Source organism: Cotesia glomerata, linkage group LG3 (assembly GCF_020080835.1).
Source record: "Cotesia glomerata isolate CgM1 linkage group LG3, MPM_Cglom_v2.3, whole genome shotgun sequence".
Lineage (NCBI taxonomy): Eukaryota > Metazoa > Arthropoda > Insecta > Hymenoptera > Braconidae > Cotesia > Cotesia glomerata.
In genome coordinates this window covers 10,248,184-10,270,449 of record NC_058160.1, presented here as the reverse complement: position 1 = coordinate 10,270,449, position 22,266 = coordinate 10,248,184, and the positions used below count along the sequence as shown (strand labels likewise).

Genomic DNA, 22,266 nt, shown 5'->3' with positions numbered 1-22,266 from the left:
TCTCGGCTGTTAAAAAAAAGTAAGACTTGAAAATTTCTAACTTTTTATCAAATGTCGAAGATCAAAACAAATTTTCACAAAAAAAAAAAAATGGGACTGAGTAAAACGAGACATTCATTTGATATAAATTAAAAAAAGTTATTTTTTTATGATTTGTTCGTTTAAATTTCCAATTTTGCATCAAATGTCATTGTAAAACATCACGGGATGAAAAAAAATTTGTTTTAAAACATTATTGGTATAAAAAAAGTAAAATAACTAGTGCAATAAATAATAATTGACGGCAATTACAAGGGAGCAATTTATTTGAACTAAATAATAGTTTGTTAGGTAGACAGCAAGATGGGTTGTAGGTATATCTGAAAAGACTATATAAGCCGGATAAAATCTCCCCCACATCAATTTTCGCAATGCTTTCCCACCAGCGGGCTCTATATATTCCGGTGACTAGAATGGGGAATAAACGTAAATCTAAATTAAAATAATGAAGATTGATGACACCCTGGGAATATATAATTTTTCGTAGAAATTTTTTTTTTTAAACATTCTGCTGATGCTGACGAATTTAAAAATGATATTATACTCTGGTATATAATACACAGGTGTCTGTGATGTATAAATGAACAGAGTTTCGTTGTCAAAGGGACAAAATTCCACATTAATAGATATTTATTAGCTAGAGTAGCTGTAAGCTCACTTGAATTTTTTATTACACGATAGCATCACCAGACACTAGTCTATACAGTAACTAATGGTATTTACCGTAAAGCCAATTTCATTGGTTATTTTTAGTTGCTTTCTTTAAAAAGTAAAAAAATGAGCCAAGTAAAACGCTTTTACGTGGAGCTTTAATCGATAATTCGCTCGTGATTTAAAACATGCAATATAAACCGGGCAAACTTGAAAGAGTAACGTCAACGTTCGATAAAAAAAAACTCCGAGGGGCTCTACTCGGAGTAGAGTACAGTAGAGAGAAGACTCTCTTTCGAGGCAATGCCAATATCGAGACACGATTCGATAAATAATTCAACAAGATACTCTCTATACTACAAGATTAAATTTACTTTAATGTCAATAAGTCTGTCTTAGACATTCTTATTTTTATATAAATTTAATAAATTCAATAACCCACTTAACAAATCTAAGAAAAAAAAATTGAATCTTACCAAGAACTCGGTCTTGAGCATCTAGAGCCGCCGTAAGAAGTGCACATGCATTTCCGGGACTCAAAGTTGCTGATACATGTTCTTCGCAACTCCTCCAGAGCTCCTCGACTCCGAGCTCTTGAGCCAAAGCGAGCATTTCAAAAATTCCGCTGTCTTGGAGCATTATCTGGAAACATACGAGATTTAATCATCTATTTCTGAATTCCCTATTCCCTGCTTAGTCGCGTATTAATAATTTCATTTTTGCTGGTCAATTCTCAAGAATCCAAAATATTTACTTTTCCCGTGTAGACGTAGTGAATGAACTGTCGAAATGTCTCGGGATGAGCATGAGGCATTCTGATAGGCGTTGGGTTCCCCGAGTTCCCCATTCGTTTTGGTGTTGTGAAATTTTTGCACCTGATGAAAAATATTATTTCAATTATCAGAAATTTTTTATCTGATTAAATTTTTTTAAGAATATTTTATATAAATTGATTTTGACGATAATTAATTCCTGCAGTGGTGTGTGAATTTTATATAAAAATAAGAATAGAGCGACTTGTTCATCACCGAGTACTTGTAACTGTTCTAGTCCCCTTAGCAAAAGAACTTAATTGACTTCGTCAGTGGAACAATGCTCGGCTGGATAAAAAGTAAAAATACTTGGACTATATACTACATTATAAAAATTTCTTTGGTTAAATAATAATAGAATAAATACTTTTTATTGTAGTTTCTAAATTAGAACAATAAAATATTTTTTGATTCAATTGTCGTGTAGACAGAGACAAGTCGAGAGTTTTCATCTAAGGCCTCACTGTTTTATAATTTAAATAAAAATTTATTCAATTTAATTGATCAACCCTTAAATTACTTGAGTGATATAATAGTTGTAGTACTTGACAAGATTTAAAATGAATATCCCTTTAAGCCATCGAGAAGTCTTTCAGGATTTAGCATAAAAGTCAAGATTATGAGAGTAAAATCGTCGGGTTTCATAATTTTTATGAATAGAGAAAAAAATGAATAAATAAATAGATGAAAAAAAAAGGGAAAAAATAAGCAAAAGAAAATAAAAGGAGAAGGTAGAAAAGCTATTGAAAGAAGGAGTAAGTAATATGCAAAGCGAGTAGTATCGAATCAAAAGAAATGTGTCAAAGGCTGCAAGGTTGTTGCTGGCATTGCGTATGAGTTTAAAAAAATATGTTAAAATAAAAGGGAAAGAGAAGGAGAAAGAAAAATAAAGGTGTACTTTGATACGAAAGAAAGTAGACAAATAGAGAAATATACATTTATATAGACGTAGGAGTGCAGAGCAGCTGTTGGCTGTTGCCTGTTGGTTGTTGGGCTGTATATTTTGTGTTTTTCTATATTTTAATGCGAGAAAAAATACCAGAAAACACTCGAAAAAAATTGCAACGTTTTCGTTCGTTTGATGATGTACGACTCTTGATTTTTCTTTTGGTCTCTCTTTTTCTATCTTACTGCGCTCCACGGTCTCGAGCTTTTCTTTTGGCAAACGCGAGGCTTTGCGCGCCTTTGACACTTTTTATAACTACTGTAAATCAAAAACTTTTTGAATAACGAATAGAACATTCACGTGAGATTTACAAGAGCTCAATATTCTTTGTACTTTTATGCTTACGCTGGAAGTTAACTTCAACATAACATGAAAGATAAATGAGTAATGAGATCAAGCTAGTCTCATTTCAAAAGATTACTTTTCATTTTTATTTTTCATTTTTTAACTTCATTAATAATTATCCTTCAACTTGAGAATAACTTCCATTAAAAGATGGCAGGGTTGCAATTACCTTTTCGTTATTTAACCCGATGAGTCGATAAAGTGATTTTAAATGCAATATATAATAAGAAAATCTCTAAAATAATTGTTTCTTTTATTAATCCTGGTATAAACTAACCGCTGTATTAAAAAATATTAATAAAAAATAAAAGCAGTTGTGTTCAAATTACAGTGATATCTGAGACACGGTTGATTGAATAGAACGGAGGTGAAACTTGTCACATTTTAAAATTAATGTTCACAGTTGGTGTATTAAAAAAAAGTTTGTACAGTCTGTAAGAAAAACCAGCAAGCGTTATCATCTTCTCGCATGACTACTTCTTCAAACATCTCAAAAGTTAGTTTATTTTATCGCAAAATAATTTTTCTCAAACAAAAATAGTAATAAAATAAAATAAAATAAAAAAAGCCATCCCAGGCGAGAAACTTTTCCGAGTTTATCGGATTTTCTCGAGATTTTTTTGCCAGGAAAAAGTTTCACTGCATACAAGCGCGTCCTTGCTCCTTACTACTCCGGGGCTACCCTGTACTGTCGTAAACTTTTTTTATTATTTTTAAAAAGACGTAAGGTTTTGATTTCAGTGTTACATGTATGGATCGATGTAAAGACAAAAGGACAAACCCTTCCGCAGTCTCGAGAGCACCAACGAGGGTGTTGTAGAGGAAAAAACTCACTCCTTACCCCTCACCCTCTGACCACCTTTCCCACTCTCTCTTTCTCTCTCTCTCTCTCTCTCTCTCTCTCTCTCTCTCTCTCTCTCTCTCTCTCTCTCTCTCTCTCTCTCTCTCTCTCTCTCTCTCTCTCTCTCTCTCTCTCTCTCTCTCTTTCTCCCACACATTTTTCTCGCCCATCCGGCACTTCCTACCTCTCAATGCCTCAACATCAACCGCATTGCGCAATATCCCTTGTATTTTTTGAGTGCTGTTATTTTTTCTGCTTTTTATTTTCACACCTTGCTTACAATTGTCAATCTTTCTTGGAAAAATTGTGGGTCAATTTTAATGATGCATCTGATAATAAATCAACTGGAAAAAATAAATATATAGGCACAAATTTTTTTTAATTCCTTGAATATAATAATTGTGGAGGAAAATAATAAGTATAAAAAAAATTTTCGCATTACAAAGAGGTTTTCTCTAATCACGCGAATTTAAAAAGTGATGCATTGAAGGCAAACCAAAAATTAAAAATGACGACAATAGGCCTTAGTTATTATATATTATGACAAAGAGAATCCGCGAGGACTCGTATAAATAATAAAAATAGTGTGGATGTGATATAGTAGCAGAGCAAAGAGACTAAGAACTAGCTAGATACGGGAAGAGAGAAAGAGAGAGGATGAGGAAAGTAAAAAAGATTGTGATAAGGGTTTGAGGGTTTGGGGCTTGTCACACGGGAAAGGTGGTCGGTGGCAAGGGTTCAATGTTGCCTGAGGGTTTGCTGGCACTAACGACCAAGCACACGATTATACGCCCCCTATGCCCTATACCCTCTCGGGATCACGGGAAGGAGAACCAAAAGAACCGATCTGCGCGAAAAAACCGCGGGAGTTTTCCGTTACACGTACCAACTGCTCGAGGGCGTTTTTTCTTCCTATTCCTCTTTGTCTTTGTTCGTTTTCTCCTCACTTCCATCCAATTCCTGCACTCTCTTTTGAGGAACAAAGATCCAGAGCATCCACAGACTGGGTAGTAAGAGTCCAATTGTAGTAATAGCTCCAGGACAGATTGATCGCTACTTTTGGTTGGCTCGATACCTATACGTATGTATATACAGAACACCTACTCAACTTCTACCCTCCGTTACTCAGTGGTTTCCGTTCAGGTTTGTCGTTTTGATTGCGTCTCAAGGAGAGTAGATCCTTCAGTCAAGTTAATTGCTATCTTTAATTAAGAATTTAATCTTTTTTAATTTTTACATTTTTTTAATTAGATCATATCTTTATTTTAAACTCTTGTCCTGGTAATTATTATTATTATTTTTAAAAAGATATTGACAATTACTAAATTTAATTTTTTGAAAACAAAAATCCCCAAATAAGCGTAACAAAGACTATCAGTTATCTTTTCTTTGTATTGTAACGGCGCTTTAAGATTTATAAATTACTTTTATTATTATCAATTAATGCATTCTTTAATTTCTATTGTTTGTTCTTTATTTTTTTGAAACAAAAAAAAAAAAAAAAAAAAAAACCAATAAAAGCTATTTAATTTAACATCTTCAATTGAAAAAATTACAGTCGACGCTCTCTGTATTGGACCTCTCTGTATTTGACCGCTCTTTGGGTTTGACCACATTCTTCCTCTGTATTTGACGATTTTACACAGCTCTTATGGACAAGGACGAGTCAAATACTGAAAATGGTACTGTACGGGCGAGTCAAATACAGAGAGCGTTGACTGTATTACAAGATCGTTAAAAAATAGTTTTAATATCATTCTAAATTGTAATAACGCATTATGATTACGCATATTTCTACATTAGTCTAATTACTATTAATTAAAAGATTTTTTCATTATTGTTTGCTCTTTGTGGTTGACCACCTCCCACCTACGACTTAACTGTGCATATTAGGTTTTTTCAAACAGCCTCAGGACATTTTTTTATATTTTAATACCGTGTTTTTTGTTTTCAAAATTAAAGCTCTGAAAATTCGTCAAGTTTATAAAACTGCTAGTAAGTCTTTTTTTATTTATTTATAATTATAGTACAATTTTTAATTTTTATTCTGAAATTAAACAAATTTTTTAGTTAAACAAACTTGTGAAAAAATGTCAAAGATTTTTATTATTTTTCTTCTTCTTGCACTATTTAGTGTGATATGTGTATTATCATCAGAAGATGGAGCATCTTGTTGGCAAGAAGTATGTATTCAGACAATCCTGAAGTAATATCAAACAAAAAGCAATCATTTTAACAATAAACGATTATTAATTAATTTTTAGTGCAACGAAGGCGATTGCTGTTCAGGATGGCATTGTGTTTCCGGTAGATGTCGTAAACCACTAAATCCACGAACAAACTACACTTATAACAGGATTTTATATTATAGTTAAAAATATTTGTTAATATTTAACAAATCATTCATTGAAGACCATTTTATAGTCCTTAACAAATAGATTTTAATATTTAAAAAGATTTATTAATATTTAATAAATGAATATCAGATTTATTAAAGACAAACAAATCATTTTAAATACTAAGAAATATTTGTTTAATGCTAAAAAGTGGTCTCTAATAAATGATTTGTAAAATATTAACAAATATTTTTAAATATGAACGGATCTTTCTATCAGTGCATTTAACGGTAGCTTTTAATATCGTTTCATGAGTCAATAATAAAAAATAAAAAATAAAAAACATTTTTTTATCTGTAGTAAAATAACTCCTAAGGAATATATTAATATAAACATTAATGACAGACTGAAATTTGAATATGTCAATTCTAAAGATTATAATTAAATTCCGATATTGAATATTTGGCCTTTCAACCCCGAGTAGATCCTTTAGTCAAGTTAATTGCTATCTTTAATTAAAAATTTAATCTTTTTTAATTTTTACATTTTTTTAATTAGATCATCTGTTTATTTTAAACCTTGTCCTGTTTATTTTTATTATTTTTAAAAAAATATTGATAATCATTCAATTTAATACTTTGAAAACAAAAATCTCTAAATAAGCGTAACAATAATTATCTACACGAAGAAAAATTAATAATAGTATTTGCTATACGAAAATATTAACTCCTACTATTTGAAATGGTAATAAAATTAATTAGTCACAAAATAATAGGTGTTATCATTGACAATTGTACTAGTTAGTATTAATAATGGTAACGATTACTATCGAAAATGATAATTGTAATTATTAAAAATTATAACTGCTATAATCGAAGATGGTAACTGTAACCATCTCAGATTGTAAAAATTCTGAAAGAAAAAATAATATAAATTTATTTAATTTAATTCTTTATTTGCATCCATATTTTAGTAATGAGCATTTTTTCCTTTAAAATATTAAAACAAATAATAACAAAATCGTTTAAATCCATATATGATAAAAATTTCCAAATATTAGAGCTGTTATTGATTATTTTGAATGATTGACTATGATTATCAAAATAGCAATCATCCAAGATTTGGGTTACTAAAAAAGTGTTATTATTATCAATTATTAATATTTTTTCACAAGATAAAATTATGAAACATCATTGAATGGTTCCATTATAATTGAATTAATTGTAATCCTATCATCTATATTATTAAGAGAATATCATTAAGAGAAAATACTCTATCTCTAGATTCATAATTAATAAATGACCTTATATCTTGTGAATTATTGACATTTTTACAGATATAAGCTCACTCCGACATTATACTCATCGAGACCTTTCATTTGAGTACCCACATCAATTTGTCATATATTTATATATATATATATAAAATATATCAAAAATGCAAGTGGGTACTCAAATGAAAGCTCGTTATGATTGTAATATCGGGATGAGCTTATATCTTTATAAATGTCAATAGTTAAGAAAGTAAAGTACATTTTAACGAAAATCATTATACAACTAAGCAAAATTTTATTTATTATAGTTCGCAATTCTTGGCAGTCACATAGGGACTGCAGGTTGCTAGTTTTGATAATTTGTGCATTGAATTTCTTCAACAGAATGCATAACTAGAACAGGTCAATAGGTTTATTTCATCTGCTAGCTTTAAGAATATCATTTAATTTAATGCAGAAGAAAAATTACATGTAGTCAAGCTGATTCGGTGCATTTCAAAATACGATACCATCAGCTGGAGCAAAGAGTATACTCTCTTTAATTGCAATTGTTAAAGGGAAAATTTTAATTTAAATAATTAGATAATTATGATTAATAATTAGTTTGAAGCTTCATTATATTCAAAAATTTTTTTTGAAAATCTTAGATTTTTTGAAAATTGTGTTTTTTAAAAATTTTTTGTAAGATTAAAATTTTTTTTTTTAATTTTAATTTTTTTGAAATTTGAATTTTATTGAAAATTTTGATTTCTTTGGAAATTTCAAATTTTTTTTTTGAAAAATTTGGCGTTGAAACTTGTTTTAGACAAATAAAAATTTAAATATACATTCAATCCGAATTTAATCCCGATTTTTTGTATACTACACTGCGCTACAACTGCTTTTAGTTTATTCAGAAATGCATCCACGCTAACGCAAATTTTTAATTTTTTAAATATTTTTTACTAGCTTAGATAGTAGCTATTATTATTACTGATGGTAACTGTAACCATCAGGTTATATCAGGAATTACGATTTTGATAATAGTAGTAACTAGTTAAAATAATAATAGCTATTATTACTGATTACCATCATAATAATAGTAGTAACCATCAGGATGGTAACTACTACAATTTAGATGGTTTCTATAATTATTTAAATAATATTTACTACTATCGAATTCAGTTAATAGATTTTACCATAACTAGATAGTAATCTCTACTATAAAATTTTCTCCGTGTAGGCCATCAGTTATCTATTCCTTAAATTGTAACGGCGAATTAAGATTTCTAAATGGCTTTCATTATTATCAATTAATTCATTCTTTAATTTTTATTATTTGTTCTTTGTTTTGTTGTAAAAAAAACAATAAAAACTATTTAATTTAACATCTTCAATTAAAAAAGTTATTACAAGATCGTTAAAAAATAGTTTAATATCACTCTAAATTGTAAAAATACATTATGATTTCTACATTAGTCTAATTACTATCAATCAAAAAATTTTTTCATTATTGTTTGTTCCTTGTGGTTGACCACCTCCCACCTACGACGTAACTATGCGTATTAAGCTATTTTAAACAGCTTCAGGACATTTTTTTATGTATTAATACCGTGTTTTTTGTTTTCGAAATTAAAGCTCTGAAAATGTGTTAAGTTTCTAAAACTGCTATTAAGTATGTTGTTATTTATTTATAATTGTAGCCCAATTTTTAATTTTTATTCTGAAATTAAATATATTTTTCAGTTAACCAAACTAGTGAAATATGTCAAAGATTTTAATTATTTTTCTTCTTCTGGCACTATTCAGTGACCAGTGTGATATGTGTATTATCATTAGAAGATGAAGCATCTTGTTACAGAAAAGTATGTATTCAGACAATTGTAACAAGTGAAGTAACATTAAACAAAAAGCAGTCATTTTAACAATAAACGATTATCAATTAATTTTTAGTGCTGCAAAGGTTGCTGTCCAGAATGGGGTTGTTCTGCTCACAATATGTGTCGTAAACTACTATAATAATAAATATATTCATTCAACGGTAGCTTGTAGTATCGTTTCATAAATGAATAATAAAAAATAAAAAACATTTTTTTATCTGTAGTAAAATAACTCCCGACGAATATATTAATCTAAACAATAATGAGAGACTAAAATTTGAATGAGATGTCAATTCTAAAGATTATAATTAAATTCCGATATTGAATATTTGGCCTTCCAACCCCGCAGACTTATACAATATTCAGTAAATTAAGAATCGAAGTAATTTTACGGAGAAATAGTCCCTTAATTATAGAGTCAATGGGAAGAGTCGAATTACCTTAATTTTACATCGACATATTCGGTATATTTACAGTGGGAGGATTTCGTCAAGTGGATTTTGACGTGGAAGTCAAAGACAGAAATGGTTCGCGGTGTAGGGATGCTTTGTCGGTCGATTCTCTGGTTCTGTTATGTGTATAGTCGTATAGTTATACAGAGGAAACCACTCGATAGGAGCAGAGAGGCTTGATTGCAAGACAAGAAACTCTGAAAATTCAAACTATTAAATGCGTGCGTATGATGTTTTGATGTTCCGGCTCTTGATGCTGAAGACATCAACAGAAACACAAAGCACAATAATGGAATACCGTACAAATATTATCTTCAAAGAGACATAATATTGATATTTAATGTATACTCTGTACACTCTGCAATATAAATTTAATACTGTTTCATCTCTACTCTCAACACATACATCACCATTATCATCATCATTATTATTATTAATTGTATAAAAGTATCGAATCGGCGTTAAAGATGTATTGACAGAAGGTCAAGTAAATAGAATTAAAGTTCGTAGTTTGTCATTAAGAACATGTAGGACAGAGAATATTTAAATTTTGGACAAAATACTGAGACGCTTTTTGACCAAGTAATTTTTGAACAAAAAAACATTAAACTTGGCAGGAGTATGTTAATAATAGTCTTTCGTAAATATTCTTCTATTTTTAAATTTAATCATTGAAAAAAAATAACAAAATGATAAATAAATAGGTAGAGTTCGCGCGTAAAACTGCCTTATCTCCGGGCCCATCATATATTCAAGTAAATAAACTTTACTATTAAGTTACTCATAAACTTACAACCAATATAATCTTTGAGATTGATTTAATTTTTTGGTTAATCTTTACTTTAGCTTAGATTACTTATAAGACAGAATTATTAAAATGTAACTGGGTTTAAATAGAAAACTAATTATCAACAAAAAATTTCATTAACTATAGTAAATAAACTATAGTTTAATTTTTTTGAATAGTGTTGGGAGTATTGACAGTCAGCCTGATAATCTTCAGTGCATTTTATGTGTTTCAAATAAACAATCCGATATATTCAATTGGCATTTGTTATCACTAGTCCAATCCAGAATTACCGACAACAGACTGTGTTACATGCTCTTAAAAGGTGACTGAATGGTAATTCTGGACAGTGTCTCGGATAGCTTAAGGGAAAAGCAGTTGGCGCGATACCAAAAGATCCAGGTTCGAGTCCTGGTCTGGGCCATCCGAATTATTTTTTCAATCAAATTTACCTTTAATGACAAATTTATAAACGAATTTTAAAAAATTGTTTATGCCTGGGGGGGAATACAGACTAACGATATTATAAATTATTAGATAAATAATTAGACGAAAAATTCGTGCAATAGACTGGATAGCCAACAAAATTCAGATTTATAGTATTATTATTAATATTATACATTCGTTTCTCGTCAAAGTAAATTTATATCGTTAAATAAAATATTATTTTTAACAAACCTGACTTGAAGAATAATCCGATGACCATAAACAGGAGTTTCGTCTCTCCCAAGTAGAAAAACAATGTCCGCAGACTCATTGTCCTCAGAAAGTCTCGTCAAATCTTCAAGAAGTCGTGGTACACCCGCTAGACCAGCTTCTCCGACCACTCCAGCTCCTCCAGCACTTCCTAATCCTACAGCTCTAGTGCCCATTATTATTTGCCACTATTCTATCTCGAAAACTGCAACAATAAGCCTCTAAAAATAAAAAATACCTTTTTGTTTTTTTGTTAATTCACCCGAAAAGTAAAACAAAAATAAATATAATGAATATTTAAATCCCAGCGATATTTATAGTATTGGTCAGTCATGTAAAATCTGTCAACAATTATAACCAGCAATTTTTTATCCTTGACTCGAGATAGCAGAAAATAAAAAAAAAACTAAAAATGAATAGAGTACAATCGTCGCTAATTGCATTATCAATGTTTCATTTCACTACACACACATATAAATATACCATTTATACGATTCGCTGTTACATACATGCATATTTATAAAGCAGTGTAGAGAAGATGTGCGAAATAAAACCCAGCTCATCACATCATAGATATAGATATAAAAATATCCGGAATAATATGACGGTGTGGGTTTAATTTTTGTGTCTAGTATAGGCTCTCTACTCTCTAGTGTAGCTTCTGGTCACTACTCGGTCTCTCGACTGGACCAAATAACCCGGTACTCTATCATACGTGCTACGTGGTTTCGTGTTTCATCTATTTTTCTTCAGCGGTTTTTATTGTTCCCCAATTATCCAACCTGCACTACAAATAAATCAAATGTCCGAGTTTAAAATTTTATAATTTGACGTTATCAAATTGAGTGAAATAATTATCTACTGTAGATTAAATAATAACAAACGTTTATAAAATTATCATCAAAATTCATTTACCACGTGGACTCGTGAGTAAACACTTGTCTCTTGAATAGTCACTAAAAATTATCGACTTGGTAAACAATCAAGACCACAAAGGCAAGTTTTTAAAAATTTTCTTTGGCACTTAAACTTTTGAAAATCACTCAACAATCAGTGAGACGTGTTGAGAAGCAAATAAAATACAATAACAACGTTGCCGGATTTAGTTAAACTGTATATAGTTGTGGCACAGACACAGGAACCACCAGAACAACTTAAGAGACTTGAAACGAAAGCGACCGAAAGCGAAATAAAAAGGACGCGCTCGCTTTTCTAACGCAGGTTCGCGATACAATACATATACATAACAGCTCCGGGTATAACGACCTCCAAGGACTCGAACTCTCAACCAGAAGTTTGCTTAATATTTTATCCGAACATACCTTGATTCGATAAATACTTTAAAAATTCACAGAAATCACTGCTGTTATCCCTAATTTTAAAAAACACTTTCTGTTTTTGATGGTTATGACTGAATATTTGGAATTGTTTTATTTTTGATGGGAAAACCGGAATTCCTAAGATCCCCCGCTGTCTGTATCCCTTCTCAGGTATTTCAGGTGTATTTTAGGGTCTCAAGAGTTGAGAAGAAAAAATTTCTAGTGTAATATTTGAAGGTAAAACAGGAAAAATCGATGTAGATCTCTCGCTTGACGGTAAAATAGAACTGATCGCTGCAGAATTGTCCTCTGGTAAATTGCGTTGTTATTGATTGAGGATATTTACAATGAATATTCCACGGTGAATAAATATATTTTATTGAATTCTCTGAATAATTAATCGAGTTAAGTTAATGAAGGGTTTATTTTAGTGTTGATTAAACGAATAAATTTTCTGACTCAATTTACTCTTGAATAATCGAATATTCATAAATTTACCAAGTATTCAATATTAATAAACTTCGAGTGACTATTTTACTAGTGATAATTTTTTAAATTTAAAAGTTATTCGGCCGTTTGTTGGACTTTTAAATAATATTAATGATAATTATACCAAAATTATGATTAATTATATATTTTTAACGATTTATTATCATTTGGTATTTGTTTGATTGATTAATGATAGCGAAAATTTACTTTGAATAGTAAACAGAATGATTATAAATCCAAGAGTGAAATTACTCTGTACGTGATGATGATGATGAATATGTGAGGATAACAAAACAATTGAATCGGTAATCAAAGCACGAGATACTCGATGATTGCACACGATTTCAATTAAACGCTTGCAAACACACTAATAATTTTTAATTTTCCAGGATTTTATCCTACAGCTGTAACTATGATTATCACGGACAGAATTATTACGAAATTCCGCTGAATAAATATTAAACGCAGTACGCTCAACCACACAATGGAATTTATGTACACAAAATAATAGATATAATAATTATAAAAAAAAAACCAAAGATTTGTACGTGAGTGTCAGAGACAGACTCAAGTTTTTGAAGGTTTTACTTAAACTTTTTGATTGTTTGTTCTACAGAGGAAAATGCTTTTCTTGTAAAAAATAACTAAATCGTTTTATTTACGTCTCTCCTTCTTGCTTTGTAGCTCCGTTATTGTTCTATCGCTTTTGCTGAAATGTGTCAAGCGCACGATAAAATCCATTAATGTTTTTCTTTTTTGAAATTCCTGAGAATTGAGAATAAAGATTCCTGCGATTATTACATTTTTTGTCTCCTTAAATAAATTTGTAAAACAATAAACAGAGAAAATTCAAGTGCTACAGCTGTTAAAAATAGTTAAAAAAAATTTCCAAGATTAATGATAACATAATTCAATATAAATTGGACACTTTTATTACCGCAGAGACATAATACTTAAAAAAATAGACTTTTGATGCTAATGGAGTATGAAAAAATTTTTATTATCATTCAGAGCAAATTGTCTGAGTTATTGCTGCTTTATCAAGAGCCCAATAAAATTTCCATTTAAGATATATGTATGATTATTGTCTGCAATCAATATTTATTTTCAGTCTACACGGAAAAAAAAATTTCGTTCTGGTAACCTAACTGTAGAGTTACCACAACTATACACAGTTTACTGTTCGTTGTAGAGTTACAGTAACAAAATGTTATTTAGTTCTGATAACTCAATGTTGTTGAGTTCTCAGAGCTCTACGGGATTGTTCTCAGAGCCAAACGGTATAGTTGGGAGCGCTCTACGTTGCGCAGTAGTGGAGTGCGCTGACATATTTCATAACCTTCTAAAAAGCCAAACATAATTATTTTGTTACTAATCTATATTTTTAAAAATATATGAGGACAATTAAGTTCCCAATTTATTTATTTAAGGAAATAGGTTTTTTTTTTGTCAAATTGAATTTCGTTAGAACAGTTTTGTATTTATGGTTTTTCAAGGTTCATTTGCAGTGACTGTTAATTTAATTTATTAGTTGAATATATTGTGATAAGTAATGAGTTATCGGAATACATTCAAAAGACCCCATTTAACACAAAATAAAATTTGTTTTCGTTTATTTATCTTTTCTTGTGCATATACGGTAGTGATTTTATGTCCAATATTTATTGATATAATTAAGAAAATAAGATAATTTTGTGACGACCATATTTTTATTTTACAAATAATTTTTATTTGTAATATTAGTTCTATTATTATTTTATTTCTATTATAATACTATTCTTATTTGTCATATACAATTATTGTTGGAAATATAAATTCATTCTGCCGCATTTATTTATTAAATTATCAATGCTAAATCGTAAAAAAAAATTACTAAACAGACTGCCAAAAATTTGTTATAGTCTTAGAACGATCCTGTAGAGTTGTGAGAGGTAAATAACGTTTAGCTCTCAGAGCTCAACGATGTAGAGTTGCAGGAGCCAAACGGTATTGTTACCATAAGAAAACGTTAACCTACTGGAACTTTTTACAACTAACTAACTACTATAGAGTTCCTATATATAAATATAAATGTAATTACTAAAAATAAAATAATAATAGTATTTAATCAAGAGAAAAAAGTAATTAATGAGGAGGGAGTAAGTAAAGAAGGAAAAGGAGAGGCTAAAATATGATTAAATATGATTAACAATAGACTGGACGGAGAAGAAAATATAATAACAATGGGGAAAATGGTGTAGGAGCAGTATAAGAGGTAAAAGCGTGTTTTGAATCAAGCTCTCTCCTTTTTCGTGAGTTTCATTTACACAGGGTGGTTATTTCACGCGCGAACGCGATGTAAGCGAATAAAGATCGTTTCCCTGGCAATCTTTTTCTCCACCGTTCACCCTAGCTCTCGCGGTCCGTCTCTCTCGGTCTCTTTTCCGGGAGCGTTTTCCCCAAGAGAAATCTTTTCAGCTATACAAAATTATGCCTGCATTTCACAGTAGTAATTTCTTATCAAGACTTATTTCTCGCTCGCTTCTTCTTCAGCTCTGTACCCTTTATTTGTTTTCTTGCATTTTCACCACTCATTATTATAATAATACTTGCCTCGACAATTCCCGTTGTTAATAATTACTGCTTTACTAATTGTATATTCGGCTCACAAATTCAAATACTATTCCCGACAATTCTACAAAATATAAACTTTTTTTTATTTCAACACTAACTACAATGCCAGTCATTCAACAGCAATAACAATAAATTTTAAAGCTCAAATTAATTATATCTCCTTTTTTTTTTTAATCATTAAAACTTACTTTTTGCCCTTAACTTCTTTGTGTATTGTCTATTGATCTAACAAAAAAAATGTTGTTACACTTTGCGGGGTGTTTAACAAATTGTCGCGACAATGAACCACATTCGAATTGTTCAATGAAGAATGAACGAAAAAGTTTCTCTCGACATTTAATACCCACTCTTTTTATCGTTTATCGAACAATCAACGCCTCGGGCTGTAGTTTCCGATTTTTTCCTGCTCCCATATTTTTTATTTCTTTTTTTTTACAACAATATATAGACAGATACATACTTTTATCTCTATCTTACGCTCACTCTTTTTGTCACCTTCATCTTGATTCTTGTTACTTTTTTTTTTAGCCCTCACTCTGATATTTTTATCAGTCAATCGATTGGCAATGTCATTTTTTTTTATCGCTTGAACATGAAAATAAAATTATATTACCGTTTAACAAAAAAATATATACATATAGAATCTATTTGTTGATTGAATCATTTTTATTCATACCACTGGTGTTCAAATTTTCCCTGAATACTGATATGAATGATGGAGTGTATATTTATATTGATATATATTCCAAAATTACAGTACTGTGACGGACAATTGTAGTCCACAGAGACGCGAGATAAAATACATTTGCGCCTGCATATTATTATATTTATATCGATTTGTACAGCAAGATAGACTGACAGGGAGACAAAAGTTTCAGCTGAAAGTTTAAAATAGTGAGCGACCGTCGAGTCGAATCGAATCGAATCTCTCCACTGTTGTTATGTATCGAATGGAGCTCATTCACGTGACAATAATAGGTGAAAGGAAGAAAGATAGAGTGTGTACAAGCAAAGTAATGGTACAGAGCAAACCGAGTGTGCAGTTCAGGGAAACGTGTTCGAGTATAAACGTGTATGCTTTTTCCATAGAGCTACGTGGGAGTTTTGTCTTGTATTCGCCGTCATCGTCATCCCCTGCTCGGGTACGCATACTTCTTCAAACTACTACCAATTCGCATTGTCGTAAGTGCTTGTGTTGCCCACAAAATAAATTAAAAAAAAACGTTTACATTCATTTGATATGAGGGAAAGGAAATAAAATCCAGCATCCACCGCCTAATGCCTATTCGGGGGCTTTTCGCGGTTTTTCGACACTTTTTTCACACTCTCGCACTCTTCACGCCCACACTTTATACTCTACAGAGCACAGTAGACTCTAGATCATTCGCGGCTTTTTTGTGGCCTCACCGACGTTCCACGGTCCCTGTAATTCCATTCCCGCAAAATTGAGGCGCGATCTTTTATACTGTCATCTACACAAAAAATAAAAAACTCGCTATATTTTGGGGGCTTTACATTTTTTTGTTGGTACGATGAAAATAGTTTCTATCGAACTTCCGCGTTATAGATTTTTTATTAAGCGTTTTTCGAGCGATGACTCGGTAAAATAATGCCGTTGTATTGTCATTGTCGTTTATTGGACGAACGAACGTGCCAACTATTTGCAAAAGGAAATGAGAAAATGTCGAGTGATATTATGGACACAAAACCCATCCTGACGCATGAATTATTATGCTTGTGGTACAATTTACAATGACATTCACATTTTCCTGTACAATTTTTATTTTATTATAAATTTATATACATAATAATAATGTAATCCATGTTTTGATGGTGATAGTTCTTCTACAATTTAATTAAACCTCACATCAATAATATTTTATCGTTTATTGAATCTAGTTTCTATAAAATCCTTGCGACTGCAAAAATTGTCATGATTAATTTTTCACACACTAGATTGCGTATAAATTTTAAAAGTCCAGCTGAAATAAAATTAAAAACAAAAAAATTAGTAAAAAAATGAATTAAAACGTCAAATAAATAAAATTCATCAGATTAGATAGAGTGAACAACGCAACACAGAATAGTAAATGGCGTCATGTGGACCTTGTGGTCTCGCAGCATTTGTGTCACTCCCTTTAGCGCCTACTGCACGAATTCTAAATCGGAAGTGACGTTATAATGGAAGTGGCATTAGTGGTTTTAGCACGCGGATTGAAACGAGAATTACCTCGGAAAACAGCGTTGACACCTAGGGAAATTGTACATCAACTCTACTGCAAAGATAATCGATCTTGTCACCTAATCAAATTTAAATATACATTTCTTCTATTTCTCTCCACTATATTCGTAAAATTTTATTTCACCTGGAACAATAATAATAATTAAAGACAAAAAGGTACATTTAAATAATGTAAAGTGAATAAGTATAAAAGAGAAATAATATTTTTTGCAATAAAACCGTGGGATAGGACACTCCCCATTTCAGCACCCTTATTACATAAATGTATCTAAAGAACTGAAGGGGCGTTACTTTGAGAGCACTTGAACGGTATTCAAGTGAGTATGTCCACAAAAGAAACACAACTATTTTCATCGGCGCGTCTCTTAAACGTTTGACGGCCCCTCTGCTCACGAACAAAATTTCTTCTTCTATTCCACTATTATTGCGATAATCTGAGGCTCTCTATGGGGGGCCATCACGTACTAAATAACAGCCAGTACTTTTATTTAATCGTTAGATATAGTATAGTTAGTGTAACTATTATATTATATATTTGGCTACTTGAAAAACCGTTTGGACTTTGGCAACAGGAAATTAAAAAAGTCTCCCCGCTCGTGACAAGAAATCAATCAAAATCAAACGCGGCTATTCAAATGTTAAAACTATTATCTTTTTTCGTTTTAGTTTTATTGTTGTCGATTGCATGCTTGGGGTGGATGGAAAAAATGAAATATTATTTTATAAATGTCTACTTTACGTCAAACCGATGAAAAATGTCTTTGATATCGAGGTAAAAAAAACACTCGAGACGATCAGTTATTTTTTTTTTATTTCGATTTTTTTAACTTGGTCTTTTATGAGTAGAGTCTCGCTTGCGTCTTACCGACGCTCTATAATGTTAAAAAGACCGCAAAATAAGTAAAGTGGGCATTTCTTTAGTGAGCTCGTGAGGTCTTTGAAGAAAAACATGAGGATAAAGACGCTGACGATGAGTGAAAGCCGTTTGGCATAAAGTGAAATAAAATAGTAATAAGAGCTTAACTGGTGAGTGAGAAAAAGGAAACGATGTAATCGGTTTTCATGATGTGAAAACTTGGAATAAAAAGTACCCAGTTCCAGGTACCTACTGAAGAAATAAAAATATGCGGGAAATTAAAAAAAATAAAGTCTACATTCGAACAACCTTTTACTTTAAATAAATTTAGTATATTACACATCTAGGGCAGTAAAATAAGAAATGTCTCAGATCACATGTAATTGTTGTCCGAGGCGAAGCCGAGGTCAATAAACATGTGATCTGAGGCTTTCTTATTTACTGCCCGTGGTGTGTATACTATTTTTCTCCTCAACGGAGGCGGAAAACGGCATTTTCGTTTAGCGCAGCGGGAGGAAAATTGACGCTTTCCTCCCAGAGGTGAGAAAAAAATATTTCTAAAGAACATCGAAGCGTTACGTACTTTAAAGTTTAATTCCCATACAAAGTTGCCGATGCTCAACAATTTCCGTTCATTGGCCAAGGCACGGCTACTAATGCTTGACCAAGTATCGGCGTTTTGTATCGGCCTAGCCTCGGTAAACCATCGGCTTTAATGTTCGGCCAAGCATTGGTGATTTGTACTAGCCTAGTCTAGGTAAGTCATCGGCTACCGCACGATATTTATCATAATATAATGGTATGTGATTTGATTATCAGCCATTGCTTGGCCGATGCTCTGGCTAATTCTTTATTACACTTGAAAACAATTAATACGTATTAGTCATTACTATGTTGTATTATTGTTTTCAATTTTTTTTAATTTAACGTTTGACCAAATTATAAACTAATATGTACTAAAAATTAGTAAATCAATTTTTTAAAAATATCTTGAGAGATTTTTTTAGGAGAAAACACCAATTCAAATTATTAACAATTTTTTTTTTTATAAATATTATATTGATCATTTTTTAGTTTTTAATATTGTTATTACTCAACAAGCTCTATTAGGATTAAATCAACATATGTTTTCACTAAAACAGATTTAATAAATTAATGAATATTTTTTTGGAAGATTTTTTCGATAAATTTTTACATTACCCAATCAGTTAAAACTATTTCTTTTAGTATTAAAAAGAAAATATTTTAGCAAGAAACTAATGATTTTTAATAGATGATTTATTTACTTATAAATAGATTTATGAATATAAATAAAAATATACAAATATAAATACACAGATTTATTAACTAATAAATCATTTGTTTTTGATTAATTTTGAACTTCTTGCTTAAAAAATGAAGTTTTAAAAAACTGGGAAGTTATTTTTTATTATTAAAATTCAGAAATTGTTCAATTATGAAATAAATAGAAAAATTCGTAATAACAATCAAGTTAACTCAATTATACTGAAAAAAATTGATTGCTGAACATTGAAATGATTAAACTAAGAACACTACACTCAGATCAGTTAGCAGCGCCCGTGATACCGCTCGAGACCCACGCAGACCGATCAGGTTCAAATCTCTCCACACCCGAATTTTTTCAGAATTAATTTCTATCAACCAGTAGTCCATCACCTAAGAATAATAATAATTCAAAAATAAACAACGAAAAAAAAATTTTTTTTATTATTTTACCTAAAATTTGATTTTTTGCCTATGCTTGGCCAATGCTCGGCCAATGCTTGATTACTATGTTCGGCCGACGCTCAGTCGCCTATATCGGCTACGTGTTACCATCCGATACTCGCCCAGTCTTGCACTGATAGAAGGATTTCTTAGCATTTAAGAAGATTTCTTTGTATTTAAGAAATCATATCTTAAACATCATTTCTTAGCATTTAAAAAATATTTCTTAGTATTTAAGAAGTATCTCTTAATATTTAAGAAATATTTCTTTGTATTTAAGAAATATTTTTTAAATACTAAAAAATGATGTTTAAGAAATGATTTCTTAAATACAAAGAAATCTTTTTAAATACTAAGAAATCCTTCTATCAGTGTGGCCCAACGATATTTCACGATACTCAGCCGATACTTGAAGATCGGTTACGAGTCTTGGCCCAGTATCGGGCCGATCTTCATTTTTTGTATGGGTTCCTTAGTCCAGCGAGCCTTGAGGAAATTTTCACTGCTAAATACTTTCAAAGCGAATCTTACAGCATACACGTAAATGTTAGTATTAAAAGTAATAGAGACAAACGTTCATACGAATTGCCCGAAATTTTCAAAAGCTTTTTCACCTTTTCTCCACACTTATATCCTACTTTTTACTGAGATAATTTTTTGGTATTATATTAACTTTTTGCAGTCAAAATATTCTGACAGATGTTAATTTTTATCAAAAATAAATAGATAAATATTATTTACTATTGAAAGGGGAGGATAAAATATAACAGTGCAGACGTTGACACGAATATTGAGTACTTAACTACTACCGGCGGAAAAATGATATCAAGGCCCGATCACCGGAGAAACGCGTTCAAAAGTCAACAGACGTAATATAAAAGTTTGCAATGTACTTGTGGTGTATGTGAATAATACGTATACAGATATATATTTTAGTAGGATGCATGTATTCAGTAGCTGTAAGTATAGGGCGAGAAGGGACGTAATTGTGGCCTGAGGGCACACGTGGGTATTACGAAATAGGAAATCTCAAAAAGAACTGTCCATATATATACATTTGTATGTGAGTGATAGCGAACATGGAGCACGTAGAGCAAATACGAGCCGAAAAACGTATTGCGTTACTTCAATTCGATATGAATCAGGGTGCGAATCGGAGGCATACTATGGGAACCGTAATCAAACATGACGTCCCTCCTTCTCTTTTTTTTTCTTCTTATATATATGTATATATGTATAAGCAGTCTTTTGTGGCATGCGAGTATCGATTTCCGGCACACGGTCTACATCGTCTTTTCTTCTTAGTTGTCTTTTATTTCAGTACGCGGTATATATTTTATTCTTGTTCTTTTGATTTGGTTGCCGTTTCAGTCACCTTGTGCTCGCACTCTTTCGTCATATTCTTTACACCGTGCAGTATATACAACAGAAAAGAGAGCAAAAGTGTTGTACTTGGTGTTACTTTATTTTTGCCTACACCTCTGCTCGACAACCAATGCTTTACAACCCGTGCCAGGACAGTAAAATGTTGTGTATATGGTGATGAAATGCTGGGTATAAGCCATACTATCCCGAGATGAACTGAAAGACAACAGAGAAGTTGACTCGGCAAGAATAATATCGAGTTGATAACGAGGACACTCTTGACACCGATAAAATTACTTTTATGATTTTATGTCTGCAATAACCTTTGTTTTACAGCTCTAAACAAAATATCTGCTTTATTAAACTTATAGAGAGATTTGTTAATATTTAATTAACTTTATTAACTGTTAATCAATTATTTTTCAATATTAAATCTATATTATTAAGAGAATAAGCGACATTTTGTGACAAATGTATTTATATAATAAAATGGGTTTTTATAATTAAAATTGGTATCGTTGGAAAAGTTTTGACTTGGAGTTGTGCCTTTGCAAGGTTTCATATCATTCTCACGAATAGTCGATTTATGATGATAAGTATTTACGGCTGCATTCGAA

At 31.0% G+C, this 22,266-nt stretch overlaps 2 protein-coding genes across 7 annotated transcripts in view; one reads left to right on the top strand and one right to left on the bottom strand.

Annotated features, from left to right (window-relative positions):
- Window positions 1–22,266, top strand: part of LOC123262144 (frizzled-2-like) — a 109,841-nt gene that overhangs the window by 1,534 nt on the left and 86,041 nt on the right. The gene's annotated exons all lie outside the window — the stretch shown is intronic.
- The window catches only part of LOC123262145 (kelch-like protein 17), a 76,949-nt gene that overhangs the window by 29,929 nt on the left and 24,754 nt on the right, over window positions 1–22,266 (bottom strand). For 2 of the 6 annotated variants that reach the window (XM_044724253.1, XR_006508874.1), the window contains exons 1-4: window positions 11,953–12,292; window positions 11,020–11,258; window positions 1,445–1,565; window positions 1,167–1,332 (exon numbers count right to left, since the gene is read on the bottom strand). In XM_044724253.1, the coding sequence (XP_044580188.1) occupies window positions 1,167–1,332; window positions 1,445–1,565; window positions 11,020–11,213 (481 nt within the window). In that variant the 5' untranslated portion in view covers window positions 11,214–11,258; window positions 11,953–12,292. Of the gene's footprint in view, window positions 1–1,166; window positions 1,333–1,444; window positions 1,566–11,019; window positions 11,259–11,952; window positions 12,293–12,359; window positions 12,468–22,266 lie in introns of those variants that run through there. The other 4 variants (XM_044724254.1, XM_044724256.1, XM_044724255.1 and 1 more) reach the window with 4 other exon arrangements.